Source organism: Zonotrichia albicollis, chromosome 1 (genome assembly GCF_047830755.1).
Source record: "Zonotrichia albicollis isolate bZonAlb1 chromosome 1, bZonAlb1.hap1, whole genome shotgun sequence".
NCBI classification, from domain to species: Eukaryota; Metazoa; Chordata; class Aves; order Passeriformes; family Passerellidae; genus Zonotrichia; species Zonotrichia albicollis.
Window position 1 is genome coordinate 54,610,512 of NC_133819.1, and position 18,758 is coordinate 54,629,269.

The 18,758-nt window shown below is 39.7% G+C and overlaps 1 protein-coding gene across 5 annotated transcripts in view; it reads right to left on the reverse strand.

Moving 5' to 3' along the window:
* Positions 1-18,758, reverse strand: part of POU6F2 (POU class 6 homeobox 2) — a 313,133-nt gene that overhangs the window by 273,888 nt on the left and 20,487 nt on the right. Inside the window, exon 1 of one of the 5 annotated variants that reach the window (XM_074541611.1) lies at positions 382-472. The exons of the other annotated variants lie outside the window; for them this stretch is intronic. Coding sequence (XP_074397712.1) covers positions 382-393 — 12 coding nt within the window. The 5' untranslated portion in view covers positions 394-472. Of the gene's footprint in view, positions 1-381; positions 473-18,758 lie in introns of those variants that run through there. 5 annotated transcript variants of the gene reach the window in all.

Consider the following 18,758-nt stretch of genomic DNA (forward strand, 5'->3'; position numbering starts at 1 on the left):
AAAAACTCAGGGTAATTAACATTCAAAGTAGCTGCTAATTTGTCCATTTATTCGCAGCTCATGCAACTTCATAATAGAGTTCATCAGACTAAACTGTTTAGATATGCAGTATTTGTGCCAGCAGTTATAAAAACAAGCAACACATTTACAGTACATCTTTCTCTCAATCTGCTCAAGCTGAGCAAAAGCACATTTGAAGCTCCGAGACTCACACACAGTGTCCACTTTAAATAGAAAAATCTCATTGATTGCATGAAACTCGGGTCTCATTTTTGTCCATCGATCCCCTTGGTGACCTTCTACAGCATCAAAGCCCAGAGCGAACCCAATCTGACCCCGACTTTATGTGCATTATTATATTGAGAGACAGGAGCTACTTACAGTCCATGCCATTGTCTCCGTAGATATGTAATAAAGTATTCTAGAACTGCTCCTGCAGAGAACACTTCATGCACTCGGCATTTCCTTTTCTCTGTCTCTCTCTCTCTCCCCTCCAATCTTAAAATTCTTCTCTTTGCTGTGCTGAATGTTTTTTGGGTTTTTTTCCACATCCAGTGGACAGCTCAAATGAGCAACTTCAGACTTTGACTAATACTCACATAACTCTCGGTAAACAACATCCTTCACACAGATCTATAACTAATAATAATGCTCTTTATTAAGCTCTCCTGTGAAACAATATGTCTAATAAAAGCTGCTCTCCATGCTGTTTTAATTATAATAAATCACCTTCATTATGATGCATACTTCAATATAACATGCCTAATGCTTAGCTACCTGGGATACTACAATAATGAGGACAGAGAGTAGACATCTTGAAGAAAGTTATTTACACACACTGAAAAATTCTACAGTACCGTACTGCTTTGCAACATGAATTTCAACAACTTTTATCTTACCTTACTGTTCATAACAGAGATGAGAAGAACCAACCCCCTGAAAAATGCTGTTTACACAAATAACAGGACCTTGAATACATCCACTAGCATGGAAAAATAAGTCCTTGCAGTGCAATCATTTCTCTATAAATGTATAAAAGTATTTTACCACCCTGTGCAACAAATCAGTGATGAGACTATAGGCAGTTGTGTGCCGGTACCTAGGGATTTCATGTCAAAGTCAACTTCCTTGGCAATCCCTAGAGAACTGCGCTCTGCACATTCTCGTGAAAGGTGTGAAAATCTGATTTTCTAAAATGGATCAGTAATTCTCTATGAAGGGGAAAAGGATCAATAAATCTTTGCTAAGTAGATTGTAAAGGAAAAATTATTCTTTCAGTGACAGTACATTAGGATCCTCCAAACAATCTCAATAAACTAAAGACATAGCATTTCTCCAGCAGCTACTTTTGACTTCTGATATATTTTCGTAATCTCTGATCATTCTGCAATGCACATACATTTATATTTGCTAAGCAATGTTCCATGTTGATGTTGATTTATGAGTGTATGCCATTATGCTCGGCTGTGAGTAGAAGAAGAAAATTATTAGCTGCTTGTAACCTGATAGATGTGATACAAGGAAATGTCATTACAACCATGCACACATATAGTTTGTCACTATATCTCTCTGTACCTCCACAAATATTCTGTACTCTGTATGTATACATCTACACATACACACGAATATGTAGTACATGATTTTTTGTACATGTGCAAATGTATACATACAACATATATAGATATATTTTCAGGCACTGAGAGTTAATTATAACATACATAGCAACTGAAACTCTACTAGGTGCTTCACAGACCTGAAAGGTGTCCATCCGGTTACTGCAGTAGCACATGCCATCTGGCATTTGCACGATCAAATCCTATAGTCATGTTGCACCTAAATATGTGATTTTTACATAGAAGCAAAATAACATTCACCTGAAGACAGCATGATAATACAGTTTACAGACAGCAGTCAAAATATATTGCCAAGTCAGAAGTGGGCTATGCACGCAAGCAGAGGAATTTATTTGTCCTTTTTACACAATCTCTTTTTCCTGCAGCAGGGAGTAAGAGGATCCTGCCAGAAGTGTCTGTAGTGTTGTTTTTGCAGCAGTGGTAATATGCACAGTGTGGGCACTTAAATGTCCATTCCAATTCTAAATGCCAGTGCCGGCATGAAACTTAACATGCTGGGTTGCATTTCTATTCCTGGTGCTCCCAGCACACAAGTATTCTGGGTGGTAATCTTTGAGGGGATGCATGCTGAGGAGAGGAAAAAAGAGCTTTGTCCCTCTCCCTAATGCTGTGAAACCTGAAAGGAGAGTAGGCAGCCTATGCTGCCCAGAAAAATGGTCTGGAGATCAGGCTCTCTCTTGCAAGTAGGCTTTGGTACAAACACAGAAGATCAAGTCTAAAAAAACAGAATAACATGAGAAACTAAATATGATAGGAATGCACAGGCAGGAAAAATTTTGAGTTCATCACTCAAACTGCCTCATGCTTGACAGAGCACCCACAAAGGACAGGGCGTTTCAAGCCTATTTGTAGTTCTGAATGTTTTAAGATGCAGAACTAACAAAGCTAATTATATCCTGAAAATCAAGGCACCTGAAAAAGCTTCTCTGGCCTTTTTCAGATCATGGAATGAGGCAGAAGCCATCAATTTTATAGCCAGAAGAATCAATGCTTTGTACACTTCCACCACTCAAGGAACCTGCACACAATTTCCTAAATCATTTAAGCTTGTTTTTTTTTTTGTTTTTTTTTTTTTTGTTTTTGTTTTTGTTTTTGTGGGGTTGTTTTGTTTTTATAAAGAGGGCAACATAAACAAGAGTACTTGAGAGCAGGTCCTAGGTGCTGAGGTTCTCGCTGAGTAGAAGCTGATCAGAGCAAAGTTAAACAGGCTCAGCACTGTTTCATGGGAGAACATGAAACATGGAAGAACAGTTAAAAGTTGTGACTTTTCCCTCCCATTATCTCTACAGTCCTTGAGTCCACCAGAACTAATGAGACTGAAGTAAGCAGACTTATAGTGACAACAAGACATAAAGGAGAGCGACAAATGTGGTATGATCAATTCCCAATAAAGTCACCTTATATCATTGCCATGAGGGATGAAAGGATAAAATTAAGTTGTCTTGGACTGGCAAATCTCATTTTTACCCTTGGACACCATAGTAAAGTATCACCAGGAGTTTGCTGCAGCTTCTCCTCAAACCTGTGTATTTTGGACAGTTTTGGAGGAGTGTCTCAAAGTACTTGGCAAGTTCAGATGATGAACCCATAATCACAAGACCTCCTCACTGCATTTCAAAGAAAATAAATAAGGGCCATACGTGTGCATGTACATGTGTGCACACGCTGGGGTATCACAGCGAGGCAGCATCAACATTTTAAAGCTGGGTGCCTTATCTGCACTAGTCTGAACACTTGACCTAGGTGAAAAGAGATTACTCAGATTAGTCCTTCCCTCTTACTGGGAACTCACAGAAACACTAGAAAGTCAGAAAAACATAGCTAGTCAGTGGCAGCCCATGACCAGTATCCATCAAAGGGGAACTCTGATCCATATAGATACAATAATATACACAAACAATACCGTACGTGCTCTCTTCTAGCACAGAATCCCCAAACAATTTTTGGGTATCTCAGAGAAATATGCAGTTGTCTTCTTTTACCATAGATTTTGGAAAAGGCTATCTTAATTGAAACAAAAAAATGGGATATTCAATATCCCTCCAGCATCATGAGTAAGAAACAAAAAATGCCAAGGGCCTAATACTACTTGCAAAGAAACATGCTTTTGTCCCATCCATAAAAGAAGAACGCGTCTTGCTAAGGTCAGAGCTCATGATCTGCCCCACCAGGTTTTACACGATACTGAATAAATCCCATTCTCTTTTATACCATTATGTATCTTGCAATTTCTGAGGATAGTCCCTCCTGATGTCATAGCTCATACTTGTGTTCAACAATCAACTAAGCCAGAGTAGCACAAGTTATCTAGTTTACTATGTAAGCATTTATTCAGACCCTTCTCTAGCCTGCACATCCAGCACCTCTAGGTGTTTGGCTTCCTCTGTTATTTACATAAAGGTTGCTTTCTTGTGTTTTGTTCAGGGACATGATCTTCCTGGACTGCAGATAATATCATTTGCTTGGGAAAAATAAAACCAAAAACCAATCAACCAAACTGAAAAAAAACCCAACCAAACCCACTTTTTATTTCTGAATGTTTCTAATGTCACAGATTAGGAGAACATTGAATTTAGGATTAAATGCTATATCTGAAATTTGATAACAGTTTCCTCAAAAGGGAGCAATGCTTGAAGTTCACTGTCTGCCTACTCAAACTGGATTTGTTGTTGCTGGACAAGAGCTATTTGGGCCAGGAGAGGGATTAATAAATTTTTGGTAGGTTGGTTGATGGACGCTGCCCACAATTTCTCTGCATGCTTGCATGATCAAAACCAAGACAAATCACGTGTATCTATACGCACCCATTTGAGACTACCTATCTATTTCTGATCTGCACTAAGAAAAACAGATGTTAAATAGTTTGGACCTCTGTTTATTGGCTGAAGTACCTAGACACCAAAGGACATTCACATCTTTAAAGACCAATGTTTGTAATTTGCACAAAGGGCCAAATCCTGCATGTACTAAACTATAAAATTCTCAGTGTTTTCAAAGAGGGGAGACCCCATCCAGAAATCCAGATGGGTTTTCATCAAGGAGAGGCCCATGGAAACATTGCATCTGAGAATCAGGCTTGTTTTATATGATCAAATGCCCAGACCAAATTACACCAGTGATGCAACAGAATAAAATTTATCTCACCCTATATGCTTTAAGATGTGCTTTTTAGAATACAGAAAAGCTTCTTCCAACTACATTTTGAAGTAGAATTTTTTGACTCATTGTCCCAAACAAATTATGTTAAAGAGATTCATTAATTGAATTATACTTTCTGAACCCTTATATGAATGTTATATGCACACATACCTGCAAAATGTGCAGCAAGTGCAAAATTACAGAACATACTTCTATAACATACTCTTAGAAAATTTCTAAAAGGAGCTTTTCTATGTCACAAGCTAAAATTTGCATTTCTATTCAGAGGCACATTACTGTCATACAACTAGACAGCGTGAATTTTCAAAGTAAATTATGGAGTCACCCTGTAGAAAAGGCTGAAACTAACTTCTCCTCTTACTACAAAAATTTGCACCTGATTTCACAAAGAAACACAGGTAATCACAGAGTAAAGTTTTTTCTGAGAAGATTAAAAAATATAATAAAAATAGTTTTGAAAATGAACCTGTTCTAACCTGGTTTTTCTGCCCTGTAGGAAAAACAGTTACCTTGAAAGGATGGAGAGATAGGTTGATTAATGTTCATGGACTTGATGAAGTTCAACAAGGAGAAGTGAAAAGTTTTGCACCTGGGAAGAAACAATCCTGTGAATGACAATTTGCTGGTGGACAAATTGTCATTCTGCCATCTGGAAAGTAAATTGGCAGAAAAGGACTGGGAGTTCTGATGTACACCAAGTTGAATGTGAGCAAGCAATGTGTCCTTGCAGCAAAGAAGGCAGAGCCAGGCTCTTTTCAGAAGGGTCCAGTGACTGGACAAGGACCATGCAGTGAAATACAGAAGGTTTTGTCTGAACATCAGGAAATATTTTTTTCAATGACCAAACACTGGCATAGATTGCCCAAAAAAGCTCTGCAACCTCTTTCCTTGGAGATATTCAGTAGCCATCTAGACATGGTCCTAGGCAACCAAGTCTGGGTGGTCCTCCTTGAGCAGGAGGTATGGGCTAGATGACCTCCAGCAGACCCTTCCAGCCTCAGCACCTCTGATTTTGTGAATTTTTAATATTTTTCTTCCCCATTGGACAGTAGCAAGGGAAGAAAAGGACAGTAGAAAGAACACCTTTACCTACCTAAAGACTAGTAAAGAAAATCTAGCTTGTTTTTTTGGGCTTCAAGTTTCCTGTGCCTTATCTAATAGAAGAGAAAACTAAAAGTGCTGCATGGGGGAACAAAAAAGGGCAACAGATAAGGAAAATGAGCCTCACGCAGCTAAAATGGGTTTAGGAGGGCACAGAAGGAAGAACAGAGGAAAAGAGAGGACCTGTCTTGGAGACAACGAATTTCACTGTGAGCACAGTGAAGCAGAGTAAGAATAGAGAAATGTTACTTCCAGGTTCTTTCATTATACATTTTGCAAATGGACATCTTGAAATCTGGAGGACAGTCTGCTTTGGATGACCTAGTAAACCTTCAATTCTTCTATTCATACTAAAGAAAAAATTAAAATTACCAAAGTTTCCACTGCAGTGTTACTATCACCCTGAAACACTACAGTAATTTCTGTAAATGTGAAGAACAATTTTAAGGTGAAGAGTCTGGGAAGGAGACTTAGGTTTCCATCAGTTTCTGGGCAATTCCATGCTGCCAGAAACTGATGGAAATGCTAATGCTGCTCTCACTTGTTTATCTCATCTGTCTTCTCTGGTCACCCTCAGGGTTGGTTAACTAACCATTAACATAGTAAACCAGCAAATATACCAAGAAAATGTCATAATAATGAAGGCTATATATGCTTTCAGAACCATATATCGCTTTTAAGTGGAGGCACTGCGCCCTTCTCTCAGTTGTTTACACAGATGATCTGGTTTAGAAGTATCAGAAATGTCAAAATTTAAGAAGTAGCACAGGAGGCAGGTCCTCTGGCAAAACACCTTTAAAAATCCCTTGGAACTGTAGATACCAATGCATTTTCCAAAGCAGGCCACAGCACTATAAAGCACAAAATAAATTCCTATTAATTTCAGTCGATTTCTGCATAGATGTGCTCAGAACTTGTGTGGACTGCATGTGAACATCTAGGTCATGATACACATCACTGACACAAGTAGAAGAAATTTTACAGTACCCTGTATGGAGGTTTGAACATCATCCTTAATATTTTCTCACAAGAAGTAGTATTCTTGTGTTAGTAAAAATAGTGTCGGAGCTTCCACAATACTTCACAATAAAAAAACTTGCTAGCCACATTTGTGAAAGTCTAATATGATGGCAAATTAATATCATTAATATTCATAAGCATTTTATATTGGAAGTCACCATCTTCGCTTTGTTCAGTAAATTATCCAAATTATCTTCAAAACACAGGAGTTACCTAGTCCCTTCTTTCCCTATCTCCCTTCCTTTCTTCCCTAGTCTTCTAAAATTATAACCAAAATCTTCAGAAAGTGTTTGTAATTATGTCACCAGCTCTACTGTCCCTGCTAAAAAGCCACCAAAAGCCTCTGTGGGCACAAGCAGCTGTTCCCAGGTAAATATGAAGAATTCCAAGAGCCATGACTGAGGAAGAGCAAGGGGTTGGTAAGAGAAAGTCTTTATGGGAAGACAAAGAAATCACCTTTGCAGCTGTCTCTCTAAGCAGAAAGCTTTAACTTACCAAGGCCATCTGTAACAATCTGATGGCCTGACTGAGCTGCAGTCCAAGTTCTAACAAAACAGGCATTTGAAAGAGGAATGAGACTGGTGGTGAACTTTTTTGGTAACATAAATAATTTAACTTTCCTTAGCTACCTTGCATACCACTACTGCATTAGAGCAAGTTACTCAAGAACAAATAGAGAATGAAAGATTAGGTATTTTTACATATACTAAAAAGAATGTATAGCTACCTGAAATGGCTTCTCTGTTAAGATTTCCTTTCTTCCTCTTCCTTCAGAGACTAACAGCATGGTAAAATCAGGCAACAAGACTGTTTGTGAACTATACTGAAAGACATCAAGTATATTTTGTTGACCAAGCAAAGCAGACAGGTCATATCTAAAGGGAACTGCCTGTTTTAAAATATTTTTAGAAAGGGAAAAAGTTATGTAAAGCTGATGCTATCAGCCCTCCTGTTCATGCAAGTGTCTTCAAAAGGCTGGGAATGTGTAAGGAGAACGGCCTTTGCGGAGCAAAGAAGCATCACAACACACCTCCTGATTACTTCATGCACATCGTTGACAAGTCTTTTAAATATTAAGAGCTATGTTCTACTCTAGTTCTACACATGGGACTTCCATTAATGTCAGTGGGTGTTTCACACAAAGTACAAGAACAGAAACAGCCCTTGGCATCTTTTAGTGTTGAAGAAAAAAGATTTCAATAAGTTTACTTAATCCATCAAACTGGCAGTCTCTAGCATTAGCTTCTGTGATAGCGCTGTCAATGCTTGGTCAAGCCTAAAAAACCTTCAAGCTTAAGCAAGTCTTGACACAGCAGAGGAGCAGAAGCTCAAGATGGCCAACTGTAGGAAGCAAATAAACTTTTAAAAGCAAAGAGAATAAAGGATTAAAGGATAAAGAAAATTATTTTCTCCCTTTATATCTACTTTTTCTGAAGAAATATATGTTTCAGAAAAAGAAACCTGCAGCTTGGCAGGCTGGGTGGCAAAAGAAAAGTGGAGACAGGTTTGGAGTTGGAAGGAGAGGGAAGTAGAGTGTAGCTGCTAATCCTGCTAAGGCAGTTTTGCAGTATTGACTCCAGCGTATTGAGGGCATACAAACTTTTTGACCATGCACTAACTAGTTTGCTTGATAACCTGGAGTTAAAGGTCTCAGTATGTATCTTAAGTCCTTGGGAAGAATGGGTTATTTCCCAAGAGAGTATTTCATTTCACTGTCAGACACCCAAGCCAGAACTTATCAATTGGTGTCTGCTTGTGTGGCAAGTATAAAGCAACTCTTCTAATGCCTTCCTTTCCATTTCTCTACTACTCCCACATCCTCAATTGGAACAGCCTCTTAACCACAGGTCCGTGTCACATTTTTCATTTTTTATTTAGAGATCACACAAGCCCCATGCACTTGTTAGCCTAGAGTTTTGAAGGACTGGTAGCTACCATTTTGGGTGCAATGTTCTTGACTGGGGTATTAGCCCTCATGATAGTTGCAAGCAACCTATTTAAATCTGAAAGTTAGTGGAGCCAAATCTAAAACGTGAGTTTCTCTTCTCATTTAGTATCCATCTGGTTCAATTATCACTTACGGCTGCACTGTGGAATTTCTGCAATGGAGAAACTGACATAGGTATATGGTCTGGCTGACAATGTAGCTAGATAAACCTGCTGAAATAATTTAAGATTTGTGGAATACGTGTCATTAGTATTTTGACCTTGGTACATAAAAGATTTGAAGCAATTTAAACTGTATTACCTTCACACAAAGTAGACTATTTGAAGGAAAAAAAGAGGGTAGAGGTACAGGTAGCTGCTGGACAGTGATATGCAAGTTATTTGCCTCCCCTAGAAAAACTGATGTACTATTTTTATAGTAGCAAAACATCTGAGCACAAACAGCATTTGAAGACAAAGTTATAAGTACTTTATCAAGATGAGCCCTACAGCTAAAATGTATCTAACAGGTCTGGTTCTCCATTTGCCTCTTTCTTCTAATGCAGTATACAGCTGACTTACTTGAACCTATCAGTACAGCACATGAGCAGTAACAAAGCATAGCAATTCTCATGTTCCACTCCCTCTTTGTTCACTTGCTCTTTGGGATGAGCTCCCTCTTACTCACCACTGTCTGTCTTCCTTGTGTAGTTACATCAATCTCTCCTTGGACTGTTACTGAGGAAAAGCAATTGTCCAGAAACAGAAGTCTACAATGTACCTCTGGATAGGACAGTTTCCCAGTGGTTGTTATAATCAGTGAAGTCTCTTTCACTGACTTCTTTAAGAGTCAGATAAAAGCAAGACCTTTTCTTTAAGGTCCTTGTGAATAAATTTCACCTGAAAATGACAGAATGCTTCCTGCCAGGAAATCTACAGAGAATTCAGGTAGAACTCCGTTTTCAGTTTCACAACAAACTTAGATTAAGTGAATTGTCTTCTGTAGTTTTCCATTGTCAATTCCAATTATGGCTAATATTGCATAACATTCTAGGCTTAAATATTTACATCAAGAAAAGCAGGGTGAAGGTTAGAATGCATATGGGAAGCACTATGATTTTGAGTTGAATTCCTTTAGGGGTAGAGATTCTGAATGCTATTTTTGTTTACAGTTGAGGGAGGGTGAAAAAGTTGCACTGAAGGTCGTTTGAAAAAGTGTTTGTAAGAGGCAGACAAACAGTAGAATATATAAAATAATTTTAAAATCACCCTTAACTACTTCCTCACTAATCCACCAAGGAGTGCACCCAAGCACAAGTTAATTCACGTTCTCTGAAGTCTGTGGAGGAATTGAGCATTTCAGCAGAATGGCTTCTGCTTTAACAGACCTTATATTTACAAACTGACATTGTAATGAATTCCTAACCAATTCCAGTGTTACAGGAATCACTGCAACTGAAAAATATAAATCCATGCCAATAGAAGGCAACTCATTTGGACCACTGAGGACTCATTATTCAAACAACCTTCCTCCCTGCTTTCACATATATGATCCAATGCAACAAGTCCCAAAAGGAGAGCCTATTATTGGAAAGAAAGTTTTCGTCATTGCTCGGCAGCCATGGTAGATTACAGGAGAAGGGTCTGATCTAACTACATTTCTGTCAGTTAAAAGCACCTTAAATCAAATTGAAGTTTGTCTTTCTCTAGATTCTACCCATTCTTCTGGAGAAAACAAAATCAATTATCTAATTAAACCAACATCTTGCATAAATTAAGTGTACATACCTTTTATAAACAGGATTCCTAACAGTACATTTAAATCATAACTTGCACTTCTGCAACACCCCATGGATAATTTTAAAAATGAATGAATGAAAGAATGCCACTAAGACTACAGGATTTCTCACACACACCTCTACACTGGCTTATCTAGTTTTAATGTCTAGGACTTACACAGTTGCAAGCTAGAGCTGCTCAAATGACAACTATTTTTCCCTGCACGATATTTGGTGAAATAAATGCTGAAGTATGAAATCCATTAGTGCCATATATACTATACACTGCATTTGCAAAGGCTTAGTTCAGGGGGAATGGAAATTCCTCTCCTCAGATAAATACAGCTTTCAAAGGTTTTTATTATTATTATTATTATTATTATTATTATTTTCTTCCAACATTTTTTTAACATCTCTATCTGCTGGTATTCTGAAACTCAATGAAATACCTCAAGGCAAGTACTTGCTCACTATTTCCTGTTGAAGCAGCACAAAAATGTTCTTTGTGATATTTGAAACAAGCAGCAAAGATGGCAATAGTACAGAGGTGGCTTCACTTCCTTCAGGGAAGAGAAATTCCAAGATATATTTAATACATATTTATATGCTGTAAAAAGGTACCCCAAAGAGATCAACAGGCACTGATAAGTACTTGTTATTGAAAAGGGCACATAAAACAAGAGGAGTGTGCTTGAAAGTGCAGTGGAGCAGAATCAGAGGTGAGGTCCTACTGATGGGCTCCCACACAAAACCACTGAGCAGCCAGCTCCAATTTAGGACTGTAGTCCTGTGGGTTTTGCTCAGTTTAGTTTCCTATAGACCCTAGTGGCTGCAGAGCATGCACAAACCAAACCAAACAGTTAGACAGTCTGCAGCAAAATCTGGTTTTCTGTGTTCTTTTCCAATAAGTTAGGAAACCAATTGTGCCACCATCTGCCGTAGAAAAATGTTGTCCTGGATTCACACCGCTCCTGGAAACTGAATGAATGCTAATTTGGATGAGAATAGTTTCCTTTCGCAATGTTTCATTTCCTGTGATCTCAAACCAAGAGAGAATCAAGCCAATTATATTGAAGGCAAACGCATTACAAAGAACCATCATGTGCTTTAAAGAAAATAAAATATTCTGCATGTATTTATGAATTAACTATCCTGCCTTTGAAGGAAAATTCAAGTACAGGGGGGCAAAAAGAGGTTTAAATAAAGCTAAATGCTCATTTGCAAAATGATTACCTGATTACCTCTTTTTCCTTTCCTGAAATAAACTGGTACTCCTCGGAAGTCAATTTGCAGGAGCCTTAGCTTATAAAAAACCCAATCAACCTTCACCTCCCATAAAATCATTCAAATAAAGGCCCAGTTTCCCTACTGCTTTATGCTAGGGTGGAAGAAAACCTGCTGTCTGCTACATTAGTGAGAAATAACAACTTCAGAGAGTCAGACACATGCTGAAATGTTCCAGTTGAAATCAAACTCTGAGAATTTTTTTAAATGTTTTCAACACATCAGCATGAAGCATCGACCTAGTTGGAATCACTTAGATCTAAAGCAAATGCACTGATTGTTTTCACAGCATGCTTTTCTTCTTCAAGCTGCAACAGGCAGACTGGCAACTGCTGTTTGGAAAGGTTTTCAGCCCCCTGCCTTGGACTACTGTAGCCTATGACACGATCAATAGCAGGGTTAGAAGGCAGAAGGAGCTAAGGAAAGATTATGAAGATGAGGTGAGTGACAGAATTGCCTTACAGGATTTGTTCTTTCACTCACCTTGAGTCTTTTCTGCAAACAAAATGGGCAAACATTCCAATTCTTTTTCTGAAAGGGGACAGAAATGATGGAGAGACTGTGTGGCATGGGCACAGACAGCACTTTGGAGCATTCTGCTCAACATATAAAACAAGAAAGATCTTGCCAGCAGATACCTTTTTCGTTGTCTGAGTGCAATAGAGATACCACTAAAGAAAACTTTTCTCTTGAGTATAATTAGCATGCATGGTGAGAAAAAGTTTGTGGTGAAATAAAATTTACACATTCTCCTTTAATCATTTCACCTCAGCCCTGCCTGTGCTATCTGCAGGCATCCCTGCTCAAGCTCTCCAGACAGCAACCATCATCTTTAGAACAAACCCTGCTCCCTTTGAACTGGTGCTCAATGGGAGAGCACTTCAGACACCAGTCCTGATTAACATGCCACTGCACAGGACACTTTTGCTGCCATGTTATAAAGACCTTAATGGCTTTCAGTTGTTCGGGTATCATGTTATTAAATAATTTTTATAGTAACCCTAACAATCTTAATACAGTGCAGCTCTTGTTAGAGACTTCATGATAGAAAATGTGATTTAAAGTCCTCTAATATAGTTACCATGCTGTTCTCCTACTCTATTCCACCACCAGTTTATGAAGATGCTTAGCTCAAGCTTACTGCAGTCATGTGAGAAAAGATGGAAAGAAACAGCTCAAAGGGAATGAGAGAAGGGCTAGTTAATGCCACTGTCTGCTCTTTCCACTTATGCACAGAAGAATCCCAGGAGAAAAACATATTTGGATATTAATAACATGCAGCAGACAGAATATTGTTGGGATCCAGTCAATCCACATTTATATTTTATTATGATAAAAAGATAGGAAATGCACATGAATTTCATACAGTTCTTTAAGTGCTCTACAGCAAAAGTAAACTATTAACTGTAGGCTCAAGGTCAGTGCAACACTCCAACTTGGATAAGGATCCCTAGACCAATGGCATGGGCTGATGTAAACAGCACTATATAGCAAAAATGGAATTAACCCCATTGCAGATCTTTTGTTTACAAATGGTTAAAGCACCATTATTTGAGCTGTGCCTACAAGTTTGGCTTTCTATAATTCTTCATGCCTAGAGAGAATACTTTCCCAGTTCAGATGCAGAAGAAAACACAAGTTACCAGCCAATAAAAGATGATTCCTCCAGTAACCATCATCATGTTTTAGCCTGGTTCCATCATCTCAAACATGATATTAGCAGGAGCTAAATCCTGGACATTTGGACCCTTTGCCCTCCTAGAGAGCAGCCTAGTGGAAGCAAACAGAAGAATGAATAGAAAAGAGTTTTTATTTTTTGTTTAAAGCCTTTTAATGAAGTGATGATAGGAGAGATGGCACAGGGAGCACTAAGGGGCTGCATCAAGGAACCCACCACTATGGGAAGGCAGAGCCCCTGGGTGGTCACAGCAAGCAGCCTGCTGGTCCCAGAGATGGCTGGCCCAAGCACCAAGGGCACGACATGTGGCACTACACAGGCAAACACAGGGTGTCTTGTAGCAGCCACGCAACTACAGCATAGGCTGGAAGATCTCCCCATCTTGTAGCACTGACTTTTATCCCTTCTTTTCTTCTGTAACCCAGCAAACAGCATTTCATGTTTCCCAACAGTACCTCTTAGATCCACATCCCAACAGCTTTGCTTAGTAAAATGCACTCAGCGTCCCCCTTTCCAGACCCGAACATTTTCTGCTCCCACACTTTGCAGCCCCAACTGGCCTAGCCTATGTACTGGTAGCCAATTTACAAAATCAGTTACAGGAAAACACTCAGAAAGTTTGATTTGGTTTTTTTCTAAATATGAGACTTTAAGCAACATTTGGCCATAAGGGGCCACCAAGGTCCCAAAAGGAGACAAAAAAAATGAAAGTATTCATACCCATGTTTAGGGCTTTTCTTTTGGCAAGGGGACTCTCTTCAGATGAGTTTGTCACTTGACAGTATCCTTCCTAATCAGCCAGTATGTTTGCTATTTGTGTCATACTGACAAGCAGGGCTTTAATTAATACCACCTCAGGTCAAGACAGAAGTTCCTTACTTGAACTGAGTTGCTTGGGCTTTGGACAGAAGTCTGTTCTTTTGTGTTCATCTCCACAGCAACCATCTACATGTAACATGTAGGCAACATACTTGAGCTGCACCTCTTGGTTAGATGGATTTTTGTTTGACTTTGAAGAACTTTGGGAACCAATATAAAGTGTCAATACTGTAAAAATCACTGAGAACTTGTAATTACTATCAGTTGATAACTAAAGAGGTGTGCATTTACTTCAGTTTTATCCTGCTAGGCACCAGACTCAAACACGTCTTACAAAAAGGCAAGGAATTTAACTCATATGAAGAATGATTACAGAGTCTGCATGGACTGCGTATTCCACGTAACCTTGCAAAGTGACATAAGGAGTTACTTAATCAGAGAGAAGACTTTTCTGCACACCAATTCATTTCAGCTTCATAAACGAAACCCACCAATTTTCAGTTAAATATGGCTACTTCACAGTGGATGCAAGTAGGACCCTAACTTTTGCTTATAGACAGACCATTAGAAGTAACATAGCAAAGTAGCAGCTCTCTAACAGCTGCATTTTGTCATTTGTGAAAACCTCCATTATGTAGCAAGAAGATTGATGCTAGAGATGTACCCCAGAAAGTAACACCAGTGTGAGTAGCACTGGGGTGAGTGAATGAAGGGGAGGAGAGAGCGAAGCATCTTTCTCCACACAGCAGAAACATCACCTCCTCCTGTGGAACCTGGGTTGGAGACTGCTTCCCACACGAAGTCACTTACACAGGTACAACTTTCATATGCATCTCATGGCAATTGGTATTGGAACTACTGCTCAGAGTCCCAGCTGGGTACACATTTGTTTTCCTATGAGCTTCCATCTCCAACTCTTCTGGCATAGCACTGATGCCACATTGGCTCCCTTTGTAGCTCACAGCTTCTCCAGCTATTATTTAATGCATGGCACTGGTCAGCCACTGGAGAACAAAGATGGTAGCCGCAAGTGATCAGAGCTATCGCAGCATATGCCACAGCACAGGCCACAGTCGAGACAGCCATGATATAAAGAGTATCACCACACAATTCCAGAAGGCTTCAAGCACCTGCGCATACAGAGGAATGTCACTTCAGAAGGCTGCAAGCATCTGCCCTCCTTGTTCCTCGACACAACCTTTTATACTCCTCCTCTTACATGCATTGATTGCACCTGTGTGTCCCTCTGTTCTCTTTGGTCAGTGCACCTGGGCACTCTGTAGCTCATTGCCTTCAATGCTGTTCACCTGTCCTGCACAGCTGTAGCCCACTAGGGATGAGGCTCAGCCACAGCCCCACTCCCAGTTACCACAAACTGTGCACCTACAATAGCTAGTACAAACTATCAGCACATCCAGGCCCTCCCCATGCTGGTAAATTTTCCATGGACAATAACTGGAAAGGTAAAGAACAGCAAATAAAGAATTTAAACTTTTTACTGTGAAATTTATCAAACCAAGTACTCTCTATAAAAAAAAAACTGCTTAGGGTTCATAATTTTTAATTGGAAGAATTTTTATCTTTTGTTTCTCTCTGGCTTCTGGAGGGAGTTGCTTTAGATGGGTTTCCACATGGCAACAGTAGCAGCCTGAGAAGCTGCATTTCACAGTTCAAAAGTTCCAGAGTGAATTTTGCAACACCTGTCCTCAGTGTCAGAGCCAACCATGGTTGGACCACCATTCTTAAGTGCTCAGGAGTCTTTCTTCCTCACCCTCATCATAAAAGGGACCTGAGACAGCAGCACTGACACCAATGGCTTGGTGGGTGCAGAGCTGACACTGTCTGCAACCAGCCAGATGAGATTTAGCAGATTCTTCAGTTCCCAAGTTCCAGCTGCCGGAACGTGTCAGCTGCCTTTGTTGACAGAGTTGCCACTGCCAGGAAGATTGAAGGGGCATTTGAGTTTGGACTCCAAGTCTTCTTTTTGTTTTGTCCTTGTTTCCTGCTGGTTGCTGTATGGGGAAGAGGGAGTTTTTGTAATCAAGGAGTTTCATTTTCTGTGTTTTTCTCTTTCTTCTCTCCCTCCACATATAGTCAAGAGAAGTGGAAAACCTGCTGCCATCTTTCCCCTTGTCTGCCCAAACACAGTTGTCTGTGGAGGGTGCTGTCTCACGGGTGGGGGTTCTCTGCAATTTTAGTTTTCTCTTTGTTCGTGGGGACTAAGAGATTTAGCAGTTTTGTAGTTACTAAGGATTAACTGTTATTTTTTTACCTGTTGCTGTTTCATTTTTTAGCAAACTGCTATTTTTTCACTTCAATCTACTAATATCTGTGTCTTCTTATTGGTGAAAAGGGATTGGTTAAAACTAATGGGAGGTAACCCATTTTAAAATATCTGCCTCTAAATTATATTAAACCAAGACAGCTGTGATTATATATTATTATGAAGTAATATTTGAGGGCCAAAGCACTATAAAAATGGAAGGGTTTTTGCATCGCAAGATGCTTGTTTCTTTCCAGCTGTCATTCAACTCACATAAGAATTACATGACTGTCAGTATTTGTTCTAATTTAATAGTATTTTTAAAAACTTGTTTGAGGAAAGTATATATCTTCACATACCAAATGATTTGGGGGCAAAAAATCAAGATAATATTTCCTATGGAGAAGAAACCTCTTTGACTATTTTATAGAAATGAGCTGTGCTATTAGACACATCCTTCTCCTCTTCCTCTGTTGCAGGACAGCTGGAGCATTTCCAACCCTCATTCTTGGGACATTGCTTAGAATACTTTTTAGCAAGCCAAAATTGCAGACTTTTTCATTTGCAATTTAGAGTTCATTTTCCAGAGTTAACCTCCAGCAAGAATTTTTTTAAAGCTTTTTAAAGAAAACATTTGCTTTTATTTGCTGTATAATTAAATGCACAGTTTCTATTTCCTTACTTAAGAATTATTTACATGAGTTTAGTAAGGCTTTCCACTGTAGCTCACAGTACTTGCCTTCTTCTATTGCACTTAGAGAGAACACAGGTTTTAGATTGGCTGCCTCAGACTTTGACATGTTTTTAAATTTGACAATTTTTAAATGCCTAAGAGCGAGTATATGCCAAATGAGAAATCAAGCAACAGAAGAGACACAGACAAATTATAAAAGTTTAACCAGGAGGAAGAAACCCACAGACTGACAATTACGGCATTCACACAACATTCAAGTACATCTGAAAATTCTTTAAAAGTTGCCTAAATTATGTGGATGGAGGTGTGCCAGGCAATTCTTCCATTAAAATATATAATTGTACAAGGTACAAGATCCCTCCAGTTACCAAACACAGTGTCGCATTGCTCTCCAAATCCAAGGATCTAGAAGTTAATTAAGTTTCTCATTATCTTGGTTTGAAAGACAGATATCTGCCAAGGAAGGTGGGAACCTCCCTTGGAATGGAAAATATGACTCCCTTCCCCCCCAAATTATTACAACTTTGAAATTATGGGGCTTTCAGGCAAAGATATGGGAAAAGGAAAAACAGTTCTTTAGTAGGGTATGTTTAAGAAGGCAAGCAAACAGCAATGGTAGCAAAACCAAACAGGAACAGAAACCCCAGTGAAGTCTCTTCCCGTTCCTTAAGCGCTTCCCCCTTGGGTGCAGTTACGTTCACGGCCGGCAGGGGCGCTGGTGGCTCCTGGCCGGGCAGGGAGGCTGCAATTATTCCCCCGCTGCTGCAGGGGGCGCTGTGGTGCGAGCTGGGAGACCATGCGGTTAATGGCGGCTCAGCTGAGACGGGAAGTCGCGGGTGGCAGCCAGTTGTGATTGCTGAGCTACCGCACCGAAGTGGCCCACATAGGGACACACACATACCCCCTGCCCCCCCCCAAAACATCTGGGAAACAAAAAAAAGTGATTAAGCAGACTTGCAGGGTACAAAGATCACAGCAGACCGAGATCTTGGAGTCCAACACACAGGAGTGGCCATGGCAACATGCTACGGGCAGAGGGTTTGGCAGGAGCCGACCCCGATGTTCTGGCACCACATGCACTGGTTCTGAGCTCCAAGCAGTCAGGTGGCGGGAAAAACAGCAAACAGCACCTTCCTCTCCCAAACCTAGAAACCCAACCGACTGAAAACCCAGCCCCAAACCTCTGGAGTAACCATCTCACCTTTTCTCTACCATTATTCCTTGCAACCCGCTCCCATTCAAGGGCCATTTCAATGGAATTTTGTGACACCCAGCTACATCTTTTGTTTTCCTAAGTATCGGTAGTTATAGTTTCCTAGCAACATATGGGACAAAATTCCTTGAGGGAAAGAAACAAAAGGAAAAATCCTAACCCCCAACACTAATTTATGAGATACTTGTA